Source organism: Panthera onca, chromosome A2 (genome assembly GCF_046562875.1).
Source record: "Panthera onca isolate mPanOnc1 chromosome A2, mPanOnc1 haplotype 2, whole genome shotgun sequence".
NCBI classification, from domain to species: Eukaryota; Metazoa; Chordata; class Mammalia; order Carnivora; family Felidae; genus Panthera; species Panthera onca.
In genome coordinates this window covers 4403745-4431250 of record NC_138340.1, presented here as the reverse complement: position 1 = coordinate 4431250, position 27506 = coordinate 4403745, and the positions used below count along the sequence as shown (strand labels likewise).

At 53.9% G+C, this 27506-nt stretch overlaps 1 protein-coding gene across 6 annotated transcripts in view; it reads left to right on the top strand.

Moving 5' to 3' along the window:
- Window positions 1-27506, top strand: part of RFX2 (regulatory factor X2) — a 102731-nt gene that overhangs the window by 61854 nt on the left and 13371 nt on the right. For 3 of the 6 annotated variants that reach the window (XM_081791405.1, XM_081791407.1, XM_081791410.1), the window contains 6 exons: window positions 1368-1480; window positions 3192-3281; window positions 5170-5249; window positions 6674-6935; window positions 21244-21318; window positions 26760-26941. In XM_081791405.1, coding sequence (XP_081647531.1) covers window positions 1368-1480; window positions 3192-3281; window positions 5170-5249; window positions 6674-6935; window positions 21244-21318; window positions 26760-26941 — 802 coding nt within the window. Of the gene's footprint in view, window positions 1-1367; window positions 1481-1501; window positions 2128-3191; window positions 3282-5169; window positions 5250-6673; window positions 6936-21243; window positions 21319-26759; window positions 26942-27506 lie in introns of those variants that run through there. The other 3 variants (XM_081791413.1, XM_081791414.1, XM_081791412.1) reach the window with 3 other exon arrangements.

Here is a 27506-nt window from a genome sequence, read left to right as displayed (position 1 = left end):
CAACAAAGATGGGGTCAAACCAACACTCAACAGATTTAAAACACTCACACGCTGCCTTCCGCTTTCTTTAGGCAAATTATATTCATCTGTTAGCAGTTTTTCTTTGCATTAAAAGAAAAAAAAAAAGAAGTTTTCAACAAATTGTTCACTCATCCTCAGAGGTGGGAGCCCTCGCGGTGATAGAAGCATATGGAAAGTTCTGGCAGGTGCCTCCTGAGCAGCATGCTGTGTACCTGCTGCTCAGGCCCCGCATGAGGCAGAAGTGGGGAGACCCCACCTGTGGCTTGGGGGGACGTGCTCAGGACAGGGCTGTACCTGCCCACAAAGCCACCTCCTCTCTGCAGTTTGCATATTTAACAGCTTCTCAAGTGCCGAAGGTAGCCGGTTCTTACAAAGTGCAGACCGTCTGACCTTGAGCATGTTGATGGAATGATTTTTTTGTACCGTCTGCCACTTGGTTCTGGTATTAAATGAGTCTTTTTGTATGGAATTAAAAAAAATTTTTTTAACGTTTTATTTATTTTTGAGAGAGAGACAGAGACAGAGTACGAGCAGGGGAGGGGCAGAGAGAGGAGACAGAATCCAAAGAGGGCTCCAGGCTCCGAGCTGTCAGCACAGAGCCCGACACGGGGCTCAAACTCACAAACCGCGAGATCATGACCTGAGCCGAAGTCGGACACTTAACCGACTGAGCCACCCAGGCCCCCTCTGTATGGAATGTTTAAACTACCTACTTGAAAGATGTACGCATCTGGCTGCAAAGAAATACACTTGTATGCCCTTCTCGTGGGCGAGGATCTCCAGGAACAGAAGGCAGGACTTCTAGGCAGCCCAGGAGAAAATGCTTCTTTCCTCCCACTGTGTATTGCCTATCTTGGACAACGTCTGAAGATATTTTGGGTTGTCATGACTGGTGGGGGGTGGGAAGGGGAGAGGCGCTCCTGGCATCTAACGAGTGGAGGTCAGGGGTGCCGAGGTCGGCCTGAAGGACAATCCGGCCCCGGTGTCCCCAGTGCCGAGGGGCAGAAACCCTGCCTTAGGAGAATGCACTTGTAGTTTGGGGTACCGTAGCCCGCCAGATGGCAAGCGGCCATCAGGAGCTGGTGATTCGCTGGCTGGATGAGTAAACAATTGTAGGAGCCCCGGAAAGGACTGTCTGCAGAGCTAACTTTCGGTTTTCTACTGGGAAAAACGTTTCCTGCCACCCCTCCCCACCCCCGCTGCTCTTCCTATGAGGCATCTGTGCCGCTGGTTTCCCTGTCTTCCTTCCCCAGTATGGCCAGCCGACTTGCACCTGAAGGTAGCTACCACTTGGGCCTCCGTGGCTGCAGTCCCGCCCCACTCAACCTCTCTCCGCCTTTCTTTAGAACTGAGCATGCAGAATTCGGAGGGTGGATCCGATTCGCCGGCTTCTGTGGCTCTGTGTCCGTCGGCAGCAGCCCAGGCCCCCGTGGCTCAGCCTGTGCCAGCCTCCCCGCAGGTAACAGACCAGCCTGCCCGCTGCTCGGGGCTCAGGCTGTTCCGAGAAAGCCAGTGTGGCCTGGTGGGGGGGGGGACGCCCCCACTTAGGTTTGGGAAAACACTTGAGGCAGCAGAGAAAGGAATCTATATTTTCCTGAACTGACATTACGGTCCCAACGCTGCTCCTGTCAAAATAGCAACCCCTCTGTTCTGTTCCCCCTGCCCCTCCATGTCACACTGGCTTTTTCGCTATTTGTTGCAAAGGCCCCACCAAGGACCCAACGCTACAAACTCAAAAAGAAACTTGGCTTGGTATATTCCTATCTTTTAATGGACATTTTCTTATGCCTTGGAAGTACCCCTATTACACGGGGAAACCTTATGGATAAGGCAAATGATTGGTTAAAATTCTACCATCCAAACGGATACGTTCTTTACAATTTGCGAGGAGAGAACTTCCACGTTAAGGCTCTTGCCTTCTGGATTTCTACCATGGCTGGAAGCACACCATAGACTTAAACGTAAAGTTAGCGATGTAAGACCACACCAAGCTGAAGGTCACGGAACAGACTGGAAACCTGGAGACATGCACGGAGGCCCCCTGTGGCCGTGTGACCACGTACGAGCACGAATCCAAAAGTCAGAAGCATGACAGAATTGACAAAGGTAGAAAAGCCCCATAATTCAGCCAAAACCAAAGGGCAGATGTGAAAGCGGCTTGTTCATTTCAGAACAGATAATCAGATGTGATTAAGCTTTCATTTCTTGCAAACACGCAGCCCCGGTGTGGGCCTTGGAAGCCCGTCTCAGGGCACCAAGGGGATGTGACCAGACTGAGTTGTAGCTAATTGACTTGTTTCCCCGCCCACTTGAACCTGACACGCCGGCCCTCCGCCCCCGGCCGCCTTGGCTCCTTCTCGCCACACCGCAGTCTCGGGCCTGAGTGGCCCAGCCTTTCTCGGTAGCAGCCACGGGCTGGCTGGGGCCCAGGCCCTGCCTCCAGGGTCCTGCCATGGCAGCCGCGTGCCTCCCCAGTTCCAAGGCTTCGTCCCTGCCAGCAATGCATCCGGTCCCCGCAGCCACCCACGCGCCGTCCCTGGCCTCACCTCCCCCCGCCCCCGGGTGCATTGTCTGCTCCCCGTGCAGACTCCCTGCCGCTGACATGGGGTGCTCTCTTTCTGGAAAGTTCCAAGCGCTCCTGCTGGTGGGCTTCCCTGCCTCCCCGCAACAGTGGGTGCCTCTCTCCTTGCCAGAGAGAGGAGTTCCTGCTGCCTCAGTTCCCCCAACGGGCTCTTCACGCTTCGCCTTCCGGCTTGCCCCGTCCAGCATAGCTTCCCACCGCGCTGGACACGTGCGGCCACCAGCCCCAGCTTGGTGCCAGGGATGGGAAAGGTGGTGTGGACAGCTGTCTGCAGGGTTCTTCTTATCACCCAGCCTCTCGGCCTGATGTCAGGGACAGCCCAGGCCACCTCGCAGACAGACCCCAGGGAGGGAGAGCTGCTGGGGGCAGGTGGAGGCGCATGTGCTCCGGCGTGCAAACGAGAGTGTGTGTGTGTGTGTGTGTGTGTGTGTGTGTGTGTGTGCACGCGTGCACTCCTCTCCTGCCAATCTCGCTTATGTTTCTGGAAGGTGATGGTGGAGTAGGTGGCGGCAGCCCTGGTTATAATCTGTATTTGCTTTAAGGACTAACCTCTGACAAGTCTAAATGTCCTTTTCTCCTTCCGTTCTAGAGGGTGTTGGTCCAGACAGCGGGCTCGGCTCCCAAAGGGGCCCAGATGCAGCCAATCTCCCTCCCCAGGGTCCAGCAGGTGCCACAGCAGGTAACCATAGCCCAGGTGAAACGGGACACATCAGCACTGAGTGATCCGGTGCCCTCTCTGGACAATGCGTCCTTTTCTGTTGTTGCTATTGCTTGGTCTTTGATGTCTTCAGCTCTGTACCAGAAGGTTCTTTTGAAGCCTATGTTTAAAAAAAATTTTTAATGTTTATTGACTTTTGAGAGAGAGAGCGAGCGCGAGCAAGGGAGGAGAGGCAGAGAGAGGGAGTCACAGAATCCGAAGCAGGCTCCAGGCTCTGAGCTGTCAGCACGGAGCCTGACGCGGGGCTCGAACCCACAGACTGTGTGTGGACTGTGAGATCATGACCTGAGCCGAAGTCGGATGCTTAACCGACTGAGCCACCCCTTGAAAGCTATGCCCCTTGAAAGGCTCAGCCTTTCTCAAGGCTCAGCCCCTTGAAAGCTATGTTTAAAAAAATTCTTTTACTGCAGATAGTTTGCAACAAGCCAAGAAAGCTGATGATCTTTCATTCATTCAGAGATTCAGCATTTGGGGGGCAAGCCAGCACCCTGACGGAGCACTGGGGTGCTGAGGTAGACACGCAGACAGAGAGCCAAGTTTCAGGTTTGGAGGAACATGGAACCTCTCGGGGAGACAATTGTTGTGCCCTCAGACGAGTGCACGACCCAGGAAGCACTGCTTGTGACATGAGTTTATCTGGCAACTGAGCTTCAGGGCCTGGGTGTACCAGCCACACAGAGTCGGCCTGATCCGGGACAGCGGAGGGCAGAACTTTTCCGGCAAAAGCCAAATAGTGTCTTTTTTGGCTTAGCAGGCCAGCTGCTGGACTCTGCCACTGTCCCACAAAAGCAGCTGTAGATGTACCCGAAGGGGCGTGGCCGTGTCCCAGGGACACTTAATGTACAAAAAGAGACGGGCCAGATTTGGCTGGGGTTGGCGGACTTGTGCCCTGTCACATACGGCATTAAAATTAGTGCACATTCCTGCCTGAAAGGACCCCTGAGCGTGATTGTGGTGACAGCTGAGACCAGAGAGCACACATCTCTCCCCCGGCGGCTCCGGCTTAAATCTAAGCTGGTGAGTTTAGAGGAGCTTGTCCGGTAACTGCGTCAGTGAAAACCGGGGCAGGTTTTCGGGTCGTGGGAGAGAAGCGAAGGCTTCGGCAGGCCCGGCAGGGAGCCAGTGGGTCTGTCTCGGCTCCTTGAGGGACAGGAGAACAAGACTAGTGTCGTGATTCTAGAAGCTTCCTCTCTGTGGGGCCTTTGTCCCTGAGCAACTTGGACTGTCAGAGTGACTTCTGTGTTTCACCCAGTCCCCTGAGGCACAGCCCGCCCAGCATGTTAATCCCTAGAAGCTTCTCACGATCTATCGATTGTTAACTCCAGCACCACGCTGGCCTGGCCTGGCCTGGCCTGGGAGGCGGGAGCCAGTCCCATCCTGCCAACCCCACACGAAGGCTTAGCGGTCACGATGACACCCAGCCCCAGATTTTTTCACCCCAAAAGGAGGCTGGATTGGGCATCCATTAAGGTTCCCTCCGTGGTGAGGTTTTCAAGGTCTGTGCGCAGAGCTCTGGGTCTCCACCACCAGGGCCAGCGTCCCTGTCCGCGGAGGTGCGCCACGGCCACTGCCACAGACGAGGCTTCCCGGTGCCCCCTCTGCATCTCCCACTCCAGGCACGTTTCTCCTTCCAAGGACCCCGGCCCCTCTGGGGAGGGGTGCCAGGGCCGCCCGGCCACGTAGAATATAACCGGCTTGCGCCCCTTGCCCTGTAGGGCGAGGGGTGTCTGACGCCCCAGATCGGAAGCATAGGAGTAAATGTCCACAAAAGGCCACAGAAGACACAGACAGGCTGAACAGCAAGGGGACTGGTGTGTGTGACACGAGGTATCTGATGTTCATGTTCCAGGTCCAGCCCGTGCAGCACGTGTACCCCCCGCAGGTGCAGTACGTGGAAGGCGGAGACACGGTCTACACCAATGGAGCCTTGTACGTGGGTTTCCTCTCCCCTCGGAAGGGCCCGCCTGTCAGAGAAGCGTGGGCCACGTCCGGAACCTTCTCTCACGACTACCCCACCTTTTTCCATTCGGGGCCTGTACTCGCAAACTTCTCCTCCTCCCTCTTTGGGTGGTGTGGGAACCATTAGGACAGTCTGAGGGCATCAGAGCCCTGTGGAGATTTCAGAAATCACAGGCCTTTGTAGTTTTTACTGCCAGAAAAGGCAGTCTTTCAACAAAATGAAACGAAACAAAAACCTAATCCAGCTTTTAAGTCTGAAGGTTCAGTCTTCACGACCCAGAGACCATTTTTATCTCTGCCTTCTCATCCTTGCCTGTGTTCACCTCTGGCTCTTTATGAGGTTGCTAAAACTTGATTTTCCATTTGTCAAGGACTTCTAGAATGTTCTGCCTCCCAACTATGTGGCGCTCGGGGCAGAAAATGATACATTTCCCATGAAGCTCATTGCGCTTAAGACACGAGTCCCTTTGCCCATTTGCTTTCCATCACCCCCTTTCGGAAGTTGAGGGGTGGGCATGAGGGCTGGCGGCCGTGACGGCTGGAGCTGTGTGAGCTTTTGCAGCACAGCGCCGAAGCTTCTGAAATATGCACAGACCCATGTCAGGACGTGAACAGGGCGTGAACAGCCCGTGAAAGCTGAGCGAGGTCTGCGGGTCGCCCCTGTGCCCCTGGGCTCGATCCTGCGCTGCAGTTAGATAAGCTGTCGCCCTGGGGTGGGGTCGGGACAGGAAGGAGATCACACTTCTGGGAGGCAGTCAGAGGGGCCTCACTGCCACACGGAGGGGCCAGCTCACGACACATCGCTACGCTTTGGTCTTTTACTGGGGTCAGCTCGACAGGAGCGAGCGGACCTTAAAACTGTGAGTCTCAAGCCGCATGGTTAATCATTTAATCCAGATGGTAAAGGAACATCAGGCAAATTCTTGGTATCGCTTAGAAGTTCTTTTAAGTATGCAGTTTCATTTTGCAAACCTTTTCGTTCTGAAAGAATCAGAGACTCTGAAGAAGTTGCAGAATTAGCACACAGCCTCCCCCAGGGGGGGCATCTTCCCTGACCGCAGCACGATACCAGGCAATTGGCTTTGGGATACACCGCCAGCTAGCCTGCGGGCCTCAGTCCCGTCTATCGTCCTACACGCGTGTGCGCTCTGCACCATTTTGCCCCACGAGTAGATTTCTTGTAACCATAATAAGACACAGAATTGTTCCATCGGTTTCGATGGGTCATCCCGTGCTGCTTAATATTTTCAGAAACGATGGCTTTGAACTTTGCACTGCCCTGACCCCTCGTGTCTGAGTGACCCCGTAGGCGCGGTCTCCTGGGGCTCCGCCTTAACGTGGAGTCCTCCCGGACCCCGGTGAGACTCAGGAGGCACCTCCTCTCTTCCTGACAGACGGACGGCCTACGCCTACAACCCCGAGCCTCAGATGTACGCCCCGAGCAGCACAGCGTCTTACTTCGAGGCCCCGGGCGGCGCCCAGGTGACCGTGGCAGGCTCCTCCCCGCCGGTGGTCCCCTCCCACAGCATGGTGGGCATCACCATGGATGTCGGGGGGAGCCCTATTGTCTCCAGCGCGGGAGCCTATCTCATCCACGGGGGGATGGACGGCACCAGACACTCCCTGGCCCACACTTCCCGGTCATCGCCGGCTACGGTACGTACGAGGCTCTCCGGGGCAGCGGGGTAGACCCGGAATAGACTCTCCTCGGCAGCGGGGATGGTGAGCGAGAGGCAGCCTGGGGCACCGGAGCCGGAGCTCTGCGGCCAGGAAGGGCGTGTGGTCCGAGGCAAGTGTCCACCCCTTGGAACCAGGTACCCCGTGGCAAACAGAGAGGGTAAAAGGCCCCTCCCGGGCTGCTGTGGAAATTGCATCCGGGGCCGGCGTCGCCGTGCTGGTGGGACCGCCACCCTTGGCGTCGCCCTCCCAGAGGCCCAGGCCCGTCTATCCCCGTGACCGCTGGACCGACCTCGGCTCGGAGCAGTCTCCCTCGGGAACTGCACCCCCGTGTTGCCGCCAGGGTCCTGCCCCAGACTCTGCTCCTGACCTGCTTTAAAAACATGTCTGATCTCAAAGCCTATATTCCACGCTTACTTTTATTTTAGTTCATTTGGAAAATTAACATAGAGTAAAACTGACCTTTCTTGGCACTCACAGTGGTGCCTTTGAGACCCATTCACGTTATCACACGGATCCGTACTTGCTGCTTCTTTGCTACTGGGAAGGATTCCGTTATACCGCAGCTCACCTATCCATTCACCCTTTGAGGGTCATTTGGGCAATTTCCAGGTTTTTGGTGATTATGAACAAAGCTTCTGTAAGTACTCACGTGCAGGTTCTTGTATGGACATACGTTTTCCTTTCTTCTGGGTAAATACTTAACAAGCAACATTGCTGGTTCACGTGGTAAGTGTGTGTTGAATGTGATCAGAAACCACCAACAGTTTTCCCAAGTGGCTGTACCATTTTGCGTCCCCCCACCCCACCCCCGACGTATGAGTCCCCGTGCTCCACTTCGTCACCAGCACTTGATGTTGTCAACCATTTTTCATTTTCGACGTTCTCATAAGGTGTGTAGTGATATCTCACTGTGGTTGTGATTTGCGTTTTCTTAATTGCTAATGATGGTGAGCAGCTTTTCATGCGATTGCTTGCCTTTCGTTATATGCTCTTTGGTGACCTATCAGTTCACGTCATTTGCCTATTTTTTAACTGGGTGGTTTGTTTTCGTACTGTTGAGGGTTGAGAGTTTTTTATATATCCTGGATACGAGTCCCCTGTCGGAGATGTGATCTGCAAATATGTTCTCCCAGTCTTTAGAGTGTCTTTCCATTCCAGATTGGGTAGAGCATTTCCTCTCACTTCACTATTATGTTGGCTGTTTACATAAATTTAGAATTTTCTATATAAGTTTTAGGTCAGTTTGTCTATATCTACAAAAAATTCATAGTGAGATTTTGATTAAACAATATTAGACCTGTAGATCAATTTGGGGAGAACTGACATCTCTACTCTGTTGGGTCTTCCCATCCATGAACATAGTATGTTTTTTCCATTTATTTAGATCTTTGATGTCTTACGTCAGCATTTTGTAATTTGTAGCATATAAATTCTGTACATATTTTGTTAGATTTATGCCTAAATAGTTTATGTTTTTGGAGCTATTATAAATGGTATTGATTTTTTTTTTTTTTTTTTTAATTTTTTCCCAACTTTTTTTTTTTTTTTTTTTTGGGACAGGGAGAGACAGAGCATGAACGGGGGAGGGGCAGAGAGAGAGGGAGACACAGAATCGGAAACAGGCTCCAGGCTCCGAGCCATCAGCCCAGAGCCTGACGCGGGGCTCGAACTCACGGACCGCGAGATCGTGACCTGGCTGAAGTCGGACGCTTAACCGACTGCGCCACCCAGGCGCCCCTAAATGGTATTGATTTTTAATTTCAGTTTCCAACTGCTCATTTTTGGCTGTTGGCCTCGCATCCTGCAGCCTCCCTGGACTCACTTATAAGAGCTGCAAGAGTCTTTTGTTGTCTGCGAGTGGGAACAATTTTACTTCTCCCTTTCCAATCTGGATGGCTTTTATTCCTTTTCCTTGTCTTTTTGCACTAGCTAGGACTTCCAGTACAGTGTTGAACAGGAGTGGCAAGAGTGGACATCCTTGCTTTGTCCCCAGTCTTAGGGGAAAATCTTCAGTCTTTCACCACTAAGTGTCCTATTGGCTCTGGGTTTTCATAGATGCCCTTTTTCAGATCGAGGAAATTCCTCTCCATCCCTAGTTTTCTGCAAGTCCTTATCATCAATGAATATTACTTTTGTCAAATGCTTTTTCTTCGTTGATATGACCATGAGTGTTTCTTCTATAGACTGCTCCTGTGACAGATTACGTTGACCGATCGTCAATTAGGAAGTAACTTCCTCTCTTGGTGTGGGGCTAACCTCCCAAAATAGAAGGTGATGTTCCTGCCTCATCCCTGTCCTTTTGGTCCTGATGTGCTTTGGGGTCACTGACATCAGAGAGCACCCCTCCCGGGTTTTGCTGCCCTCTGTGTCCGGAGTGCTCTCCAGGACCCAGTTCTGTGGACAGGGTGGAGAGAAGTCACTTGTTCTCTAGAGGCGGTAGCATGTGGGGTGGGGTTGGGCCTGGCTCACCAGCTCGCACCTCGCCTCGCTCAGTCCCTTCCGCCCGGCAGGGCCTGGGTGGCCACTTGCAACCACACGTATACTCCCTCGGAGGACTGGCTGCAGGGATGTGAGTTTAGAGCGGATACTGATGAGAAAGCATTCCTCGCAGACCACGTTAACTGTCATGAGCCTGACAGGTTGGATGTTAGTAAATTGCATCAGTACGTAATAGCAGCACATACTAGGGTCGCGGGTCACAGATTTACTGAGAAACTACAGCATTCTCTGTGGTCCACACTATCCTGTTGCAAGCATATGTGCTGCCCAGAGCCTAGGCCACCCGGCCACTGTGGTTTGTCGTCCGGTCGCTTCAGAAGAATCGTGTTTTTAAACCAGTTGGGAATCCAGGAATGGGCTGTGTTTTGACACCCCTCTCCATGCAAGCCCCAGAGAGTGATCGTTCCAGAAGACGATCTGGTTCCCGACCCTGCCTGCTCGCTTGTTTATCGACCTGTTTTGGCACAGGAACATGTCACACGTTTGCAGCAGGGATCTGTGGGACTTTCCAGGAAGCACAGAATTAACCCGAGGCTCCTGCCCCCGGCCCTTGACGCCTGCCAGCTTTGCCCATCAGAGTTTTGGGACTTCGAGTTGATTCCGAGAACAGAGGTGGAGGCTGGAGGGAATCACCCTGCGGCCTTGAGGAGAGGTTTCCGACTTCCGTGGTGGATTTTCTTGAGTCTCGGTTATTTCATTGGTATCTTGTAAAACTGAAAAGTGAGTTGCCCGAATGGTGAGTTTTCGATAAAGCCGCTTAGCGCTGCACTTTCTTCAACCACACCCGACAGAGGTTCTCCCCCGAGAGGCCTGCCCCTGCCACTCCAGCCCAGGATTGGCCCTTTGGGTCGTGTCAGGGTGCGGGGAGCCGGGGGCCCTCGGGCCGCCCAGGGTGGAGACCCTGCCGCTCCCTCCGCCCGCGGGGCTCTCGGGCTGCAGGCAGTCATGCCACACAATCGGGCGGCCCCCGTGGGCCACACCGTGGGGACTGAGGAAGGCAAACGGTCCGGCCAGTTTTCACAGTAAAAACACAGCACTCCTGTCCGTGCAGGAACCTGCCATCGCGGTGTTTCATCGGGGCCTAGGTCCGGCCTACTGAAGGGTAAGCCGACCCGGTGGCCAAGTCCCACTTGACCCCTCTGGGTGGTGTCTTCGTGAACTCTTAGCTTCCAGGAAAGCGGGGTCCTGGCTCACAGGTAGCGGCGGAGATCGTCAGAGATCGGGATGGCGTCTGCCCGGGCCACGCGGCTGGCCTTCCAGCACGTGCCGCGCCGAAGCCAGAAGGGTGAGAAGTGACGTCGCCTCGGAGAACGGCATCAGGCGGGCTCTGAGCTTGCTCTGGTCGCATTCTGCCCCCCCCCCCCCCCGAAAGAACTGGCGTCAGCTTTGTGGCACCTGCTGTGATTTTCAAATGTGCCTAAGACTTGAGATCCGCCTAAGACTGCCGTGATTGCTTCCTCCTCCAGAGGAAGAAAACCCTCGTGCGCTGGGTTTGAGAAGCCAGTGGGGATCGGCAGCCCAGTCCCTTGGGACACTGAGTCGTCTTCGAAAACCCTGAGATCTCCTTTCCAACATGAGAAATGGCGATATTTCGGGCCCCGGACCGACGGCTTCAAGTTCCACAACGCACACCCCGGAGACACGTCCCTTGAAGTCATAGGAATTTCTGTACTGGTGTCATCAGAGACTCAGCTCCCGCTTTCAACACACAAGCGAGCCTCTCGGCCCCGAGGACCGGCACACGTGAGTTCAGAAAAGCCGAATCCCGGGTACTCCATCCAGCTCATCTGCGCTGGGTCAAGGCCAGGGGAGACCGTGAATGGAGCGCCCGTGGCTCCCGCTGTGTGGCCTGGCCTCCCGGTCTCACGGTGACCCTTCCAGGTGGCCCGCGGGGCCGGTGTGCCACCCACACAGGTCACAGCTCACGATGGATCACCAAGCACGAAAACGTCTTCTCTAGAGCCTGCCAGTGAAGATGCGGAACACCTTAACTGCACAGCGACCTCACACGCATCGCAAGCATTTGCTAGAAGCTCCCTCATCCTCTGCACATCAGAGCTTTTGCCCAACTGCCAGAGCAGACCCTTTGGGAGCAAGCGCGCGTTGTTTGATGAAGGAATTTTGCCGATAGAGCATCCACTTTTTTCTCTGACTAAAAAAATATTTATCATCACTTTTTTCTTTAATAGACTCCTTTTTTTAAATAATTTTTTAACTTTTTTTTGGCGGCGGGGGGAGAGACACAGAGCATGAGCAGGGGAGGGACAGAGAGCAAAACTGACACAGAACCTGAAGCAGGCTCCAGGCTCTGAGCTGTGAGCACAGAGCCCAACACGACACGGGGCTCGAACCCATGAACGCAGGATCATGACCTGAGCTGAAGTCCGATGCTCACCGACTGAGCCACCCAGGCGCCCCGACTCCTTTTTTTTTTTTTTTTTTTTTAAGCGCAGTCTTAGGCTTACAGAAAAATTGAGCAGAAAGTTCGAGAATCCCCGTAGCCCCCCTGCCACCAACACACACACAGTTTCCCTTCTTAGCATTTGGGGTAAGTTTGGCAGGTTTGTTACCCCAGTGAGCCCATCTTGACACACTGTTATTATTAACTAAAGCTCCTAATTGACATCAGGGTTCATGCCTGGTGCTGTGCCTTCTGTGGGTTTGGACAAACATTCAATGACATCATCACCCTTTTTTTAAATTTTTTGTTATTGTTTTTAATGTTTTTTTTTGAGAGAGTGAGAGACAGAGTGTGAGCGGGCAAGGGGCAGAGAGAGAGGGAGACACAGAATCCGAAGCAGGCTCCAGGCTCTGAGCTGTCAGCACAGAGCCCGACACGGGGCTCGAACCCACAGACCGTGAGATCATGACCTGAGCCAAAGTTGGACACCTAACCGACTGAGCCCCCCCCCCCCCCAGGCGCCCCTGACATCATCACTTCTGAATCTGGTTTTGCGCATTTCTCCCTAAAGGCAGGGAACACTACCTGCGTTTGCTCAGGAGCACCGCTTTGAGACGGATCTGAGGTTTCCGTCTCTGGTCTCCTCTAGTGACAAAAGTAAACCATGTGAATGTCATCCTGGGCAACATTCTTCTGTGCTTATTCTGAAAAGCCTCAATTAATTTACTGGAGAAGCCGTTGTTCCTGTGCAGAGCGACACAAACCCACGTGGGAGGTCAAGGGCGACTGTGGACAAATGGGTCGTTGATCTAATGAAAGCTTCTTCCACTCCCCGCCCATTTCGCATTTTTCTGGTATTTTCTCTCACGGCTGTGTATGCAAAATGACCACAGCGTGTGACTCTGGACTGGATCCCGGGCCAGAAAAAGGACAGGAGTGCAAGGACCGTCACATTCTAATGAGCCCTTTCGGTTGGCTGAGCGTGGTGAGTGGGGCTTGATTTCTGGGTCTTGGTCCTTGTGCTGAGGTCACGTGAGACCTGGTTCTGTGCTCACGGGAGATGCTAACATTTCAGGGAGGCTGGTGGAAAGGGTCTGCGGGAATTCTTGGCACCAATTTTACAGTGTTTTTGTACATCTGGAATTATTTCCAAAGGAAAAGTTTAAAATTTTTAAAAATTGATTAAGAAGTAGGAGTCTATTGTTAAAAGTTCTAGGAATTATAAGAACTAAACACGCTAGCTGCTAAAAATGATTACCAGTAGAAAGACTGTTTCTGTGACAGAAAGGACAAGAGAAGAGGGAGGCTTGCTGTTTTAGGTACCTTTTCCTTCTAGTGAATTCTTTTTTTTTTTTTTAATGTTTATTTATTTTTGACAGAGACAGAGACAGAATGTGAGTGGGTTAGGGGCAGAGAGAGAGGGAGACACAGAAGCAGAAGCAGGCTCCAGGCCCCGAGCCGTCAGCACAGAGCCCGACGCGGGGCTTGAACTCACGAGCCGTGAGATCATGACCCGAGCCGAAGTCGGACGCTCAACTGAATGAGCCACCCAGGCGCCCCAAGTGAATTCTTAACCACATGCATATGTTACCTTATAAGTTTTCTTAAGTCTTTTAAGTTTTTTTATTTATCTTTTAATTTTGTTAATATTTATTTTTGAGCAAGAAAGAGAGAGTGCGCATTTGAGTGGGGGAGGGGCAGAGAGAGAAGGAGACAGAATCCGAAGCAAGCTCTGTGCTGTCAGCGCAAAGCCTGACGCGGGGCTCGAACCCCAACTGTGCGATCGTGACTTGAGCCGAAGTCGGTCACTCAACCGACTGAGCCACCCAGGCGCCCCTAAAGTTCATTCATTTTTGAGAGAGAGTGAGGAGGAGAGTGCCAGCAGGGCAGGGGCAGGGAGAGAGAGGGAGAGAGAGACTCCCAAGCAGGCTCCACACTGTGAGTGCAGAGCCGGAAGCGGGGCTCGAACCACGAACCGTGAGATCATGACCTGAGCAGAAGTCAAGAGTGGGATGCTTACCCAACTAAGCCATCCAGGTGCCCCTATCTTATTTATTTTTATTTGTTAATTTTTTCTTAAGGCAAAATTTCTGTCACATAAGATTAACCACTTTGGAATATGGAATCACTCACAATACCACACCACCATCACCTCTATACCCATATCGTTCACCAAAAAACAGTTTGACAATAGTCTAAAACACCCATAATGTGTAATTCTTGGTAGAATTGTGGGGCAGGGGGAGCAGTAGACCACAGCTCCAAAGCCAAATCCAGCCGGCTGCCTGGTTTTCTAAACAAAGTTTTACTGGCACACAGCCACGCCCCTTCCTTCACTTGTCTGTGGCTGCTTTCCAGCTCCTAGAACAGAGTTGAGTAGTTGTGGACAGAGACTGGCCCACAAAACCCGAAACAGTCACTATCTGGCCCTTTATAGAAAAAGCTTGCCAGCCCTTGATGTGTAAGAACTGCCTCAGAAAGGTAATCACAAAAGATGAAGTGGTAAATGCAGGTAAGCAGAGCTGAATACCTAACACAACCCCAACTAACACAACCCCCCCCCAAAAAAAACATTAAATGAAATGTGAGTCCGATATAATGCACCTGAAAGGACCCACACCAGGCTATTGGTAAAGGCCTCTCCTCCCACGTAGGGAAGTCGGGTGCCGGGGAGAAGTTGAGGCAGGGCTAGAACGGGATGGGCCAGGCCCGGTGCCCAGGGCACCAAATTTAAGGAGGCGCTCACCCCCACGTGCCACCCTTGCCCTGACAGGATCTTGAGAATGAGCGCCTCCTTAAGGTTGGTGCCCGGGGCACCTTGTGGCCCCACCGCCGTCCTGGCCCTAAGTGGAGACCATCTCTGGCAGAATCAGATTTTTGTGCGGCAAGCATGTATAATAGTACTTACATGTTTTTAACATGTTTAATGAGCAAAATAAAAATGGACAAACGGGGCGCCTGGGTGGCTCAGTCGGTTAAGCGTCCAGCTTCGGCTCAGGTCATGATCTCACGGTCCGAGGGTTCCAGCCCCGCGTCGGGCTCTGTGCTGACCGCTCAGAGCCTGGAGCCTGTTTCTGATTCTGTGTCTCCCTCTCTCTCTGACCCTCCCCCGTTCATGCTCTGTCTCTCTCTGTCTCAAAAATAAATAAACGTTAAAAAAAAATTTTTTTAAATGGACAAACAGATTTAAAATGCCCTGTTTCCCCCAAGCCAGCCTCCTCCTTCCCCAGCGGTGAGCCCCAAATTCTCTCCACGTTCCCACCTGGCCCTTCGCTGTGGGCCCCGTATCCTTTCTGCAGGCAGAATTCTGGGCTTTATATCCTTGCCCTCAAAAGTCCAACGGTGTCTCTTCCTGTTAAACGACTCTCCATTTTCTTTAGAGATTCATTCAAAAGGGTTGCTCCTAAAGCATTTAAACTTTGATCTCCTCCGTTCATGGTCACATAACTGGGCTACATTTGAGGATGCAGGGTTAACACGTTCCTGTCCCGTCCCCACTCCTCCCTGGCCTTTCCAGGGAACCCCCCGGAGGCATGGTCCTGATGTCAGACTTTGGCAGACCCGTCTGGAGATGCCGGGGCCACTTCAACACTGGTCATTGCTGGCCCTTGGTAGGGGCGACCCCTATCCCGGCAGGTCCTTTTAATGTGATTATTTTGTTATAAGTGGAATGGCCACGTGGGCATACACTCATGAACCTCCACTCATGCCTCCTTAGGAGGCACCAGTACAGTCTTTGAATCAGGAAGAATCTTGCTAGGATTACACATGAAAGGAGAGGAATTTTCTAAATAATTGGCTTATTTTAATATACTCGGGAACTGTTAAAACTTGACCGCTACCTGCTGTTACGTCAGGTTCTTTTATCTTTGATCACGAATCCTTATGTATTTTTTCTGCCCTCCTTCTGAACAAGCCCTCAAAGCATGTGTCCTTTTTCCCCTGGCATTCTGTTAATAATTCATGTAGCAGAAAAAATGATGTTTAGGGGGCCAATCAAAAGGAGTATGTGCTGCATTACACCGAATCAAAAATAAAAATTAAGCTCCCGAGGAGTCAAGAAATGGACGCATCAGCATATGCACAATGCCAAGATGGAAGGAAAGTGCTGGGAGTTCAAAAACAAATGATTTTAGGGAAAGCTGCCTGGGCCCCGGGCGGGGTGGGGCTCTGCTGAGGCCACCCTTGGCCCCTCCTTGCTGAAGATTAAACTCCAAGCAAACATAAAATTAGCCTCTATGTTAAGCGTATTCAGAGAGTAGACACTAACTTCGCCAGCCACTGAGCGGACCGGATAAGGCGTTTGTACTTGTGCAGCGAGAGTCGCCCCTGCAGGTGTGCAAGGAAGACTCGGGCTGCAACCGCGAGATGCTCCTTTTCCGCAGGTGCCGGTAGGGCCGCCCGCGCGGGGCTGGGAGGTGGCGCCGCAGCGCCCTCTGCTGGACCGGCGTGCGCACTGCGCCTCCAGCGCTGCCTGCCGGGCGTTAACCTCCCCCTCTGACCTTGGGCGGGGGGTTCCTTACCTTCTTTATCGCCTTCCGATGTTTACCCGACGTCTTAATTTTATTTTAATGTTTATTTATTTATTTTGAGAGAGAGAGAACGAGCAGGGGAGGGGCAGAGACTGAGGGAGAAAGAGAGAACCTCGAGCAGCCTCCAAGCTCAGCACGGTGCCTGATGTAGGAATCGATCCCACGAGCCTCTGATCATGACCTGAGCCGAAATCAAGAGTCAGATGCTCAACGGGCTGAGCCATCCAGACACCCCAACTGTCGTTTTGATTTCAAAACACAACGAACACCTGGGGGAGGTTCCACTGTGCGTCAAATTAATTCTCTGCACCCGCGGGCTTGAGCGGACCCTATTTAATAGCTATGGGTTCTTCAGGATGGTCTTCTGCAGCCAGCCTTAAGTTGTGTGCTTTTCCACGATGCTCGATACTCTCGATACTCATAGCTCTACAGTTTTTAGCAGGCAGTCCTCAAGACATCTGGCACTCTTCTGGGTGTCCCCAAGACCGGCCCGGGGGCCCACCGGGTCAGAACTGTTTTCATAATAATACTAAGCCATCAGTCTGTCGCCAGCTTTCCCAGTGCTGACGTTTGCACTGATTGTGCAAAATCGACATCGATGCGCCCCCGGGGCGCAAACGCAGGCTCGAGCAAGGCGGAGGCGACAGACTCTCCCAGAAGCCACCGGCTTCTGCACCACCCTGCGCTCGCAGCGAAAAAGAGAAGAGAAGCAGCGGAATTCCGCACTGCAACTTGCTGTTACGGTTCACCTAAGGTCCCCGGTGAAGCAGTAAACAGTCATTGTATGAAACCCCAGTCCTTCCTAATATTCTGGGTGACAAAAGGCACTTCTCTGCCAAAGTGTGATGACTGTGCTAAGGAAGAGCCGCCGGGCAGATGACTGTGAGCTTCACCAGCCACTTCTGTCACGAAACACAGTGTTTGCTTGAAGGAATAACAGACAAATGAGGGGTTTTCAGACTGGAGGATTTGGCAGGCATTTTTCTCAAAAAGGAGAGCAGAGCACGAGGCGGATGGGTCTGGGGGGGGGGGGGGGGGGAGGGGTTATTTTGGTTGCCAGTAAATTTTCAACCAAAAAAAGAAAACTTCGAATTTTGAAAACCTGGTATCCTCCTAATGAGCTTGGTAGTGATAATAACAAATGCGATTTTCAGTAGCGTTTAGTGAAGCGCGTCATCATTTAGAACATCCGGAAACTCGGTGAGCCAATATGTTCCACGTGACCAGTGTGTGATGTTACAAAAACCATACGTGTGGGCAAAAGATCCATTCAAATCGCAAGAGAACAATAGGCTTTTTAATTGGTTGTATATTTTTTTAAATCAAGGTAAAATTCACGTAACATAAAATGCATCTTTTTAACCATTTAAAAGTATACAATGCAGGGGCGCCCGGGGGGCTCAGTCGGTTAAGCTTCCGACTTTGGCTCAGGTCACGATCTCGCGGTTCGTGGGCTCCAGCCTCGCGTCAGACTCTGCTGACAGCCCGGAGCCTGGAAGGAGCCTGCTTCCGATTCCGTGTCTCCTTCTCTCTCTGCCTCTCCCCCACTCACGCTTTGCCTGTCTCTCTCTCAAAAGTAAATCAACGTTAAAAAAAATTTTTTTTGAGTGTACGATTCAATGGCAGTTAGTAGAGTCACAATGCCGTACGACCATTAACTTTATCTAGTAGTTCTAGAACATTCTCATCACCCTAGAAGGAAACACGCTGTAAACTGGTAACCCTGACCAATCGGCAGTCACCTCCCCCGCCCCCCACTCCCTCCTCCTCCAGCCTAAGGCAGCTAGTCTGCTTTCCGTCCCTATGGATTTGCCTGTTCTGGACATTTCACGTAAATGGAACCATACGCTACCTGGGCTTTCGTGACCGGCTTCTCTCACTGAGCGTCATGCTTTTGAGGCCCATCCGCATTGTAAACGTGTATCACTACCTCATTCCTTTTCGTGGACGAGGAACATTCCATTGTATAGATACACCACGTTGGATGCATATATGCAGTCGTCTGTGACCGACACTCGGATTTTTCCTTTTTTTTTTTTTTTGCCATTATGAATGATGCCGCTACAGACATTTGTGTACCCAGGAGTGGAATTGCTGAGCCGTAATAGTTCAACTGAGTTTCTGTGCAACTTTTTGAGGAACTACCGGCCTGTTTTCCACGGCAGCTGTACCGTTTTACATTCCACCGGCCACGTGTGAGGGTCCTTTCTCTTTTCTTTCTTTCTTTTCTAGTAGCCGTACCAGTGCGTGGGAAAGTGCTGTGTCACCGTGGTTTGGGCTTGTGTTTCCCTAGTGACTAATGATGCTCGGTATCTTCCCATGTGCCTCCTGCAGACAGGTCTGTTCGAGTCCTTTGCCCATTTCTTAATTGAGTCATTTGCCATTTTGTTGTTGGGTTGTGACAGTCCTTTATACGTTCTGAATACGAGACCCTTATCAGAAATACGGTTTGCAAATACGTTCTCCCATCCTGTGGGATAAAGTCCCATTTATCTTTGTAAAGAATTTTTTTTTTTAATCTTTTGTTTGTGCTTTTAGCATCATATCTAAAACTCCATTGCCAGGGGTGCCTGGGCGGCTCAGTCAGTTAAGCGTCTGACTTCCGCTCAGGTCATGATCTCGTAGTCGGTGAGTTCGAGCCCCGCGTCGGGCCCTGTGCTGACAGCTCAGAGCCTGGAGCCTGCTTCGGATTCTGGGTCTCCCTCTCTGTCTGCACCGCCCCCCCCCCCCATGCTGTGTCTCTGTCTCAAAAATAAATAAATAAATAAATAAAAATTTTAAAAATCCATTGCCAAATCCAAGGTCATGAAGATAAACTTATTGTACGTGACTACCTTATATTTTCCTCTGAAAGTTTTACAGTTGTGTCTCTTCCATTTAGCTCTTTGATTCATTTTTGAGTTGTTTTTGTATATATTGTGAGGTGGGGGGCCAACCTCATTCATTTGCCTGTGGAAGCCCACTTGTTTGGCAGTTTACTCTCTCTATTCAATGCTCTTGACAGCCTCGTCAAAACTCAGTTGACCACAGATATATGGGACTCTTCCTGGAAGTTTGATTCCACCCCACTGGTCTGTATGCGTCTACCTATATGTCTCTCCTTATCCCAGTACTGCACTGTTCTGGTTACTGTAACTTTGTAGTAGGTTTTGAAACTGGGAAACGTGAACCTTCCAACTTTGTCCTTCTTTTTCAAGATTGTTTTGGCTATCCGGGGTCCCTTGCAATGCCATACGAATTTTACGATCATCTTGTCCGTTTCTGAAAAAGCAGTCAGAAGTTTACTAGAGGATTTTCATAAGGATTGCTTGGAGTCTATAGATCAACCTGGAGAGTATTAATCTAAATATTAAGTCTTCCAGCCCGTGAATATAGGATGTCTTCTGCTTATTTAGGTCTTTAATTTCATTCAACAACGTTTTATAGTTTAACGTACAAATGCTTTACCTTGTTGGTTAAATTCATTCCTAGGTATTGGATTTTCTTTGACGTTACTGCAGACGGGACTGTTTCTTTATTTCGTTCGCCTCTTGTTCATTGTTGAGACAGAACCGATTTGTGGGCATTGATCTTGTAACCTGCAACTCTGCTGGGTTGCTTATCAGCATTAACAGTGCTTTGGTGGGTCCCTCAGGATTTTCGGTATTTAAGATCATGTTATCCGCACGTTACTTCTTCCTTTCCAATACGGATGCCTTTGGTTCCTCACTGTTGCCTGAGCCCCCGGCTAGAACGTCGGCACAGTGTTGGGTAACAGTGAGGACAGCGGACACACACACACAGCGGTCAAAAGAGGTGATGGGCAAAGCAGTAACCCTCTTGCTCCCGCACTCAGCCCCAGGAGCCCCGTCCAGCTGCGCTTTCCGAAATACGTGTTCCCCCTGCTCTCTGCACGAGCATCACTGAGGTCTGCCTTCCGTGCGTGTTTGAGGAAAGTCAGCGCATTAGGTTTACTTCCTTCCATTGCAGTCCTGGGCCTGCATGGTGGCCTCCAGCAGATTTTCAGTTTCCGTTTGACGTGCACAAGTCACATTCAGCACGGACAGATGTGGTGGGAGCCGCCCACAACCGGCTGTTTCCTCCTGTGCGTCGACCCACTGCACCACCTCAGCTCCTTGCCTCCAGGAAGTCCTCGGGACCCAACTCAGAAGCCCCTTCCCCCAGGAAGGCCCACTGTTAGCTTCACGTGACGTGCCCCTGCGACTCGTTCTCCTCCCTGTATAACCCTCTTTGCCCAGCCCACGCTTCATTCAACATTCAGGAGCTTATCTCTCTGACATGGCCGGTGGCCCCTATGCCTCCCGATGGCAGGGCCAGGGTCTCCGGCCTCGTTGCTATTTTCCTGGAGCATCCAGGAGGGAGGCTCTGAGCTCTGTGACAGGACAGGCTGGCCAGGAAGTCAGCGCTGCTGGCCGCCCTTGGGTAGACAGCTGATTCTCCCTGGCAACCGATGACGATGACGGGTCCAGGGGAGCAGTGGGCAATTATGGTGCTGGCTTTGCTTATACGTGAACTTACGCCTCGGCTCAGCGTTCGTGCTCTGCGTGTGCACGTGTTGTGTTACAACGCAATCGCCAGCATTCACAGCACAACTCATCCTGCTGCCTGTGCTCCCCCCGCCCCCCCGCCCCGGCTCGCCTGCATGGCAGGAATAACACTCCCGGCCGCAGCTTGAACTCACAACTTAACCGTCCCCCCGCCTGTGTCCAGCCTGGTTTTTATTTTGTAGGCGCTTAAATCATTATTTGGATATTAATAAAAACAAATCTTGGCTGATGCTAACCATCTGATTTCCTTTTTTTTTTTTTCCATTTTGTTTTGTTTTGTTTGTTTCTGCACACATTTTCTTTAGCTTGAAATGGCGATCGAAAACCTCCAAAAAAGCGAAGGGATCACCTCACACAAAAGCGGTTTACTCAACAGCCATGTAAGTGTGTGTCGATCTGGCAGTCTGCCCTGCCGCGCTCGTGACCTTCACAGACAGTTTAAAAGCCAGCGAAGACCGTGACGTGACACGAGAGATAGGGGGGCCACCAATCTAGGGCTCCACATCCGGCCAGAATGCCTTTCACTCGCGTGAGGGAGAGGAGTCTCCACTTGCCAAGGTAGCTGGTGACAGCACCCGCCCCTTCTGGCGGGCGGTGGGACTAACGTGTGTGATACGCGTGCCGCAGCTCCCCGAGTGCCTGGCAGGAAAGAGGCAGAACCAGTAAAGTGACACGGAGAGAAGCGGTGGCCACAACAGGAGAAGCGGGTGCCACGGTGACTCTTAGCTGCATTTTCTGCGATCAGATTTTTTGGGGGAAAAAAAAAAACCAAACCAACAGGCAATTTGAGAAAAGTGCAAACCAGCAAACGTCTGCCTGTTCTAACTGTAGGGTCCACCTCCCTCGCCTCCCTCCGGGGAAACCAAGATGGCAGGTTGTTCGCCAGGAGACGGCCAGCGTCCCTGTCCCTGGGCAGCTGCGCGGGGCGGGGCGGGACTGGCAGAGGTGACCGGCTAAGAGTCTTTATTGCCCAACTACGACCCCATCAAGGCTCTGGTCGTGGCCGACATTCACACAGGGCACGAGAAAGGGCAGTGATGGTGGGGCTGAAACCGCGCTCGGGGAAGGTGCAGACACTTCCAGGTGGGTGGCTCGGCACGGGTGCATTGTGCCGCCCCAGGGACGCGTGACGAGGGCCTCAGAGGGCCGGTCACGGGAAGGAAGAGCAGCCTCACAACCGCTGTCTTGAAGCCGTAAGTGAATCGAAGCGTCAGGACCCTGCTGAGTGTCCCCCACCCCCAGAGCAGGCGGCTCCTGCCCTCCCCGTCGCCCGTTCCTGCCGGATGACGTCAGCCCTGCGGGCAGACCCGGCGAGGGGAGCATCTGCAGACGAGCTGGGGGAGAAGACCCCTCGGTCTGCAACTCGGAAGGCACCACGTGGCCAAGGCAGCGCAACGGCAGCCCTGTTCAGCAGGGCCCCGACGCGAACACGCGTGGCCGTGACTCGGCCTGCCGGCCCGGCGCCGGGTCGGCCCCGCGGAAGGCAGCATACGGGGCGCAAGCCCCGGGCAGGCGGGGTTCGCGGGGGGATTTGAAATGTTGGGGGGGCATGCATGAGCCGCTTGTCTCTGGCCGCAGGGGTGCTTCCGGCTTCTAACACTTCCTTTGGAAGGAGGCTGCTTTGACTGCTTCCCTGCCCGTCGGTTTCCCAGCAGGAAACCCGCCCCGCGTCCGTGCCTCCCTGGCCGTGTGTCATTGAGTCTCGTTCGGGCATCAGGCACTGCGAGAAGCAGGGTGTGGGCTTGGCGGCCTAGAATCAGAGACTAGAAATAAGATCTTTCTGAAGATTCAGCCACACACACCGGAGTGAGAGACCCACCTAGAGCTCTTCCCGGGAGATGTGAGAGCTGGGAGGGAGGGAACGTGTCCCGGCCGATAGGTGGGGCCCGTGTGTCCCACGCTCGCTCACGATGGTTGTCACCACGGCCGCCTGCAGCCCACGGCGCTCTTGTGTTGGGCGACGCTGGCCGAGTCCCGCTCCTTTGCCAGCCCAGCCCCAGCGCATAGGAGTCTGGTTGAGGGCTGGGCCCCACGGACCCGCTTTCCTGGTGGCCTCCCAGCCGACCCGTGTCGGAAAGCCTGGGTCGTGCCGTCCCACCCCCACCAGACCTGTGCTGAATAGGAAGCAGAAGGAACGAGGGAATCTCACTCCAGGGAGCACAGTGGCCAAGCGTGTGTGAGAACGTGCGCCCAGGTGACACGTGAGTGTGCACACAGTCCCGCCGTGGGAGTCCTCAGCCGGAACTGGTTGCCACGCTCCGCAGGGTTGGCTTCTCGAAGCGCCGTCGTAGGCTGGGCAGGGCGGGCGAGATGCCCCGAGCCTGGGAGGCTGGACAGCGCCTTCCACACGCAGCCAGTGCCGCCGCGGTCCCTGGAGCTCCCCAAGATGCCCTGAAGGGGCCGCGACCAGGGGGTGTGCAGGTGGAAGGAACTTTCCAGCCTGGGGTTGAAAGGCCCACGGGAGAAGGGGGGCCTCAAGCGGTCTCTGAGCTGGGGGCGGGCAGATCTAGTGGCAGGAAACGTGGGAGAGCTGTTTCCAAGGACGTGAAGCGGGGCCCTGGGGGCGGAAAGGCCTTCCCCACCCGCAGCCACCGCTTGGAGGCAGCCCCCGTGCGCGCCTGGCCCCGGGAGAGGAACTTGGGGTCGAGGTCCCCCTCCTTGAGCAGGGGAGGGGCCTGGGCTCCTCCCAGGGCTGCCCCTCAGCCAGATCCCCACACAGAACAACACCCCCACTCAGGGACCCCCCCACACACCGGTGGCTCAGTCACTGTCCTGTGGGGACAGCCGTGGTCCACTGCAGTGAACTGTTATTTTCCAACCCTGGGAGGAGGACCTGTTGTTAGATTAAGTGTATTCAGATTATATGACTGTTTTTTTTTTTTTTAACGGAGAAACAGATCGTCAAAGGGCGCTTGGCCGTCAGCTGGTGGCCGACTGCAGGCCCGTGTGACGACCAGGCGTAACTTGCAGGCCAGGCTTGGGGCTTGGCTAGAATTGGTGGCTCCGTGGGATGGTCCCCGGCTTGCTGACCCCACCCTGGCTCCCTGGGGGAAAGGCTGTTTCCCAGCGGGCACCCCCCCTCCCCGGCCTCTCCCGAAGCTCCCCCTCCAGGACCCGCCTGCAGCTTGGGGCCCAGCACCGTGTGTCCCAAGCGGAGCCCTGACCGCCCCGACCCCTGTGCCCCCCCGCCCTCTGCTGCGGGGCACCCTTGCTTCCCACCCTCCTCCCCAACCCCCCCCCCCCCCGCCAGATGCTCTTGACCTCACCTTCGGAAAGATCCAGAATCAGACCACTTCTCCCTCCTCCTCCACCACAGCCCCCCTCCCCCCCCCCGCCACCACCATCTCTCCCGTGGAGTGTCACGGCCACCACCTAGCCAGCCCTTGGCCGCTGCCCTCGCCCAGCTTCCAGGCCCTTCTCGCAGCAGCTGTGAGGGTGGTCCTACTGGAACCAGAGTCAGATCGCGGCACTTCTCTGTTCAGAAGCCTCCGGGTCCCCCCGTCACATTCCCAAGTAGAAGCCTGCGTCATCGAAACAGCCTCTGGGGCCCTGCCCGACCTGCCCTGTTCCCTCCCTCCCCTCCTCCTTCTGTCTCCAGCCACACAGGCCCCTCACTGTTCCTCCACTGCACCAGGCGCCGTGCCGCCCCAGAGCCTTTGCACAGGCTGTTCCCTCGCTAGAATGCTTCCCCATGGCGCCCTCTCTCAGCTCCCTCATGACTCGAGTCATCGGTCACTTGAAACGGCTTCCCTCTGGGTACCTCCTCAGCGCAAAAGAGAGAGAGAGTGTAACTGACCGTTCTTTGGGGGGCTGCTAGCGGGGTCTGTTCTCTCTGGGGTTACGTCGACTTGGGAAGAACTTGTTGTCGAGCTACCAATGCGTCGTCGATGTCAACGTCCACTTACCAACCCAAGTAAAAGGTCCACTTCCAACGTCAACGACACGGGGCCGGGGGCAGTGACGAGGTGAAGCGAGCATCCTTCCCGACACTTCCTCATACGTGTGAGCCAGTCCTGTGCCCTCACACACGTGAGCCGGTGCCCCGTCCTGCCCACCCCCCAGAGTCTGGCCTCACCCCCTCTCCGGCCCCAGAGGACCCCTCAGACGCGGCACCGTGTGCCCCCCGCCCCCCTGCCCGGGGTGGCAGAGAGACAAGTCTTCGGCCTCCTCGCCCTCGGCTTCCCGCACACGGGGGGGGGGGGGCCCCCCTCTGTGCCTCCGTGTTTCTTGGGGCATCGTCAGGATCCTGGGGTGCAGATGTGGACAGAGCCTCTTCCATCTCGACCCGCCCGGGGTTCTCAATCCCGCGGGGCAGACACGCATTAGATAAAGTGTGCCTGCCAGCTCCAGAGGGGGAACGTCTTCTGAAGACAAGCTCAGGGTTCAAAGGACCCCCTCCAACGCCAGCCCCTCCTCACCTGGCTCCGCGTCCAGAGCCCCGGCGGCAGGGGTGCTCAGGGCGGGGAGGAGGGTGCGCCCTGGGGTCAGAGGGCACTGCCACGCTGGCGAACTACTCACTGACTTTGCAGCTAAGCCTTCGTCCCGTGGCACCAAGGGGAGAGGGGTTGGGGCGAGGGGGGACCAAGGAGGCGGCTCCGCTGGGACCTGACTTTCCGTGTGGCCGGCTCCTGCCCTTCTGACCCGAGGCTGAGCTCTGGGGGGACAGCGACTTGCTGTGGATTCGCTCAGCCTGCCTTTTGGCCTGGGCACAAAACCTCGCACGTAAGCCTTTTCGGTATTGCGTCCCGTTTGCATTTGCAATCTCTCCGTCAGGGACGCGCGGATATATCAGTCTGTCGGTCCGTCGTCCCGTGTCTTGTTTTGTTTTTGTTTTCTCAGAAAGAAAGAAAAAAAGCTTTACTAAGAGAAAATACACAGCAAATTCCAGAGTGCCTGGTCTTCAGGCCACTCCATTCCCCCCCCCCTTCCCCCCCCACCCCGGCAATAGGAACACAGACCATTCTGTCCGCACACATCCCCTACCTCGGGGAGGAAGTGTAGCCGCTGACATCTGGCCTGAGAGCTCTAAGGAAAGGGGCAGGGCAGGAGATGCCATGGGCCCCGCCCTTGGGGAGGGCCCTGGCTTGCAGCAGACTCGCGGCCAGTGAAGTCAGTTCAGTGGCTGCGGTGAGGTACCCTCCGTGGGGGCTTCACAGCCCAATTAAGAAAAGGGGCAGGAGGAAGGAGTGTCTGGGAAATCCTCCCCTCCTTCTTGGCCTGTTCTAGTACAATCTGACTGCCCCAGGATGCGGAAGTCCTGGTTGGGGGCAAAGAAATAGCAGCCCAAGCAATAAGGCAAGAATTCAACTAGGACTTTTATATTCGGTGACCAGCGGATGAGACAGGTGGCCAAGCCCCAGCCACCTTCACCCTTAGATTAATGATTTGTCCCTCAAGGGCAAGATGCCAAGAGGTGGACAAGCCATAAAGACCAAGGTTGCCCTGTTTAACGCCGGGTGCAGTGCTGATGGGTCCGTCAAGCTCTTTTCAATCCTCTTTGTCCTGACATTCCTGAAAGTATAGGAGACACTTGGTGTCCAAATGATTATGAAGACCCAACCCTAAAGGTCTCAGTCACACGCAGGCTTTTAAAAACCAAATCAAGGAATCTGAAAACCAGGCTGGAAATTGAAGGAACAAATACAGGCGTGGAGAGAAGCTATTAATTCCTGCGCCCAGAATCTCTCGAACCCAAATCAGTGACCGTGGATGTGAATTTCTTCACCACATCAATGGGGAGAACGTATGTGATTCTCTTAATGAGTCCATGTTAGCATTTGGGGGGATCCTGACGAACGTGAGCGTGTCTTTCTTTATCCAGCTCCAGTGGCTGTTAGATAATTACGAAACCGCGGAAGGCGTGAGTCTCCCCAGAAGCTCTCTCTACAACCATTACCTCCGGCACTGCCAGGAGCACAAGCTGGACCCTGTGAATGCTGCCTCTTTCGGGAAGCTGATCCGCTCGGTTTTCATGGGGCTGCGGACACGGCGGCTGGGCACCAGGTGGGTGCACGCACGGGGGTGCCTGGGGGTCCCACGCCTGCCCATCCTCTGCATCCCCTGTATAGATATTGAGCTTTGGGAGAACATGGGCTCCCTCCTGCCCGTGTGTCCTGACCTGCGTGCCCCTGGGTGAACTTGGGTTTGTTCTGAATTGGCGGCACGGGACTGGCCGGCCCAAGGTGTTGGCAGTGGCCATCTCTCTCCCGGTGACACGGGCTTTGCTCCAGCACTCTCTCGTTGTTTAACAATTTCCATAATAGCAGGCTTTCATCCCTGGATGATCTAGTAGAGTTTGATTTATCATCTCTTGGTGCTTTCTGCCATGCCTGGGCCCATCCCCCAGGGCCTGCCCTTGGCCTGCAGCAGCCACGGACCGTCATGCGCCATAAACTTTTCCCAGGCACGAATCCAACACTCCCCCCACTAGAAAACAAAAAGTGGGTGGCCCAGAGCACACAGAAGGCTGTTTCCTGCATGGCCGCTGTCTGTGAAGTCACACGTGGGGTCGGGGTCATGCGTACACCCTCCGAAGCTGGTGTCTGGCCAAGAGAAGGTTCTCGGCCAT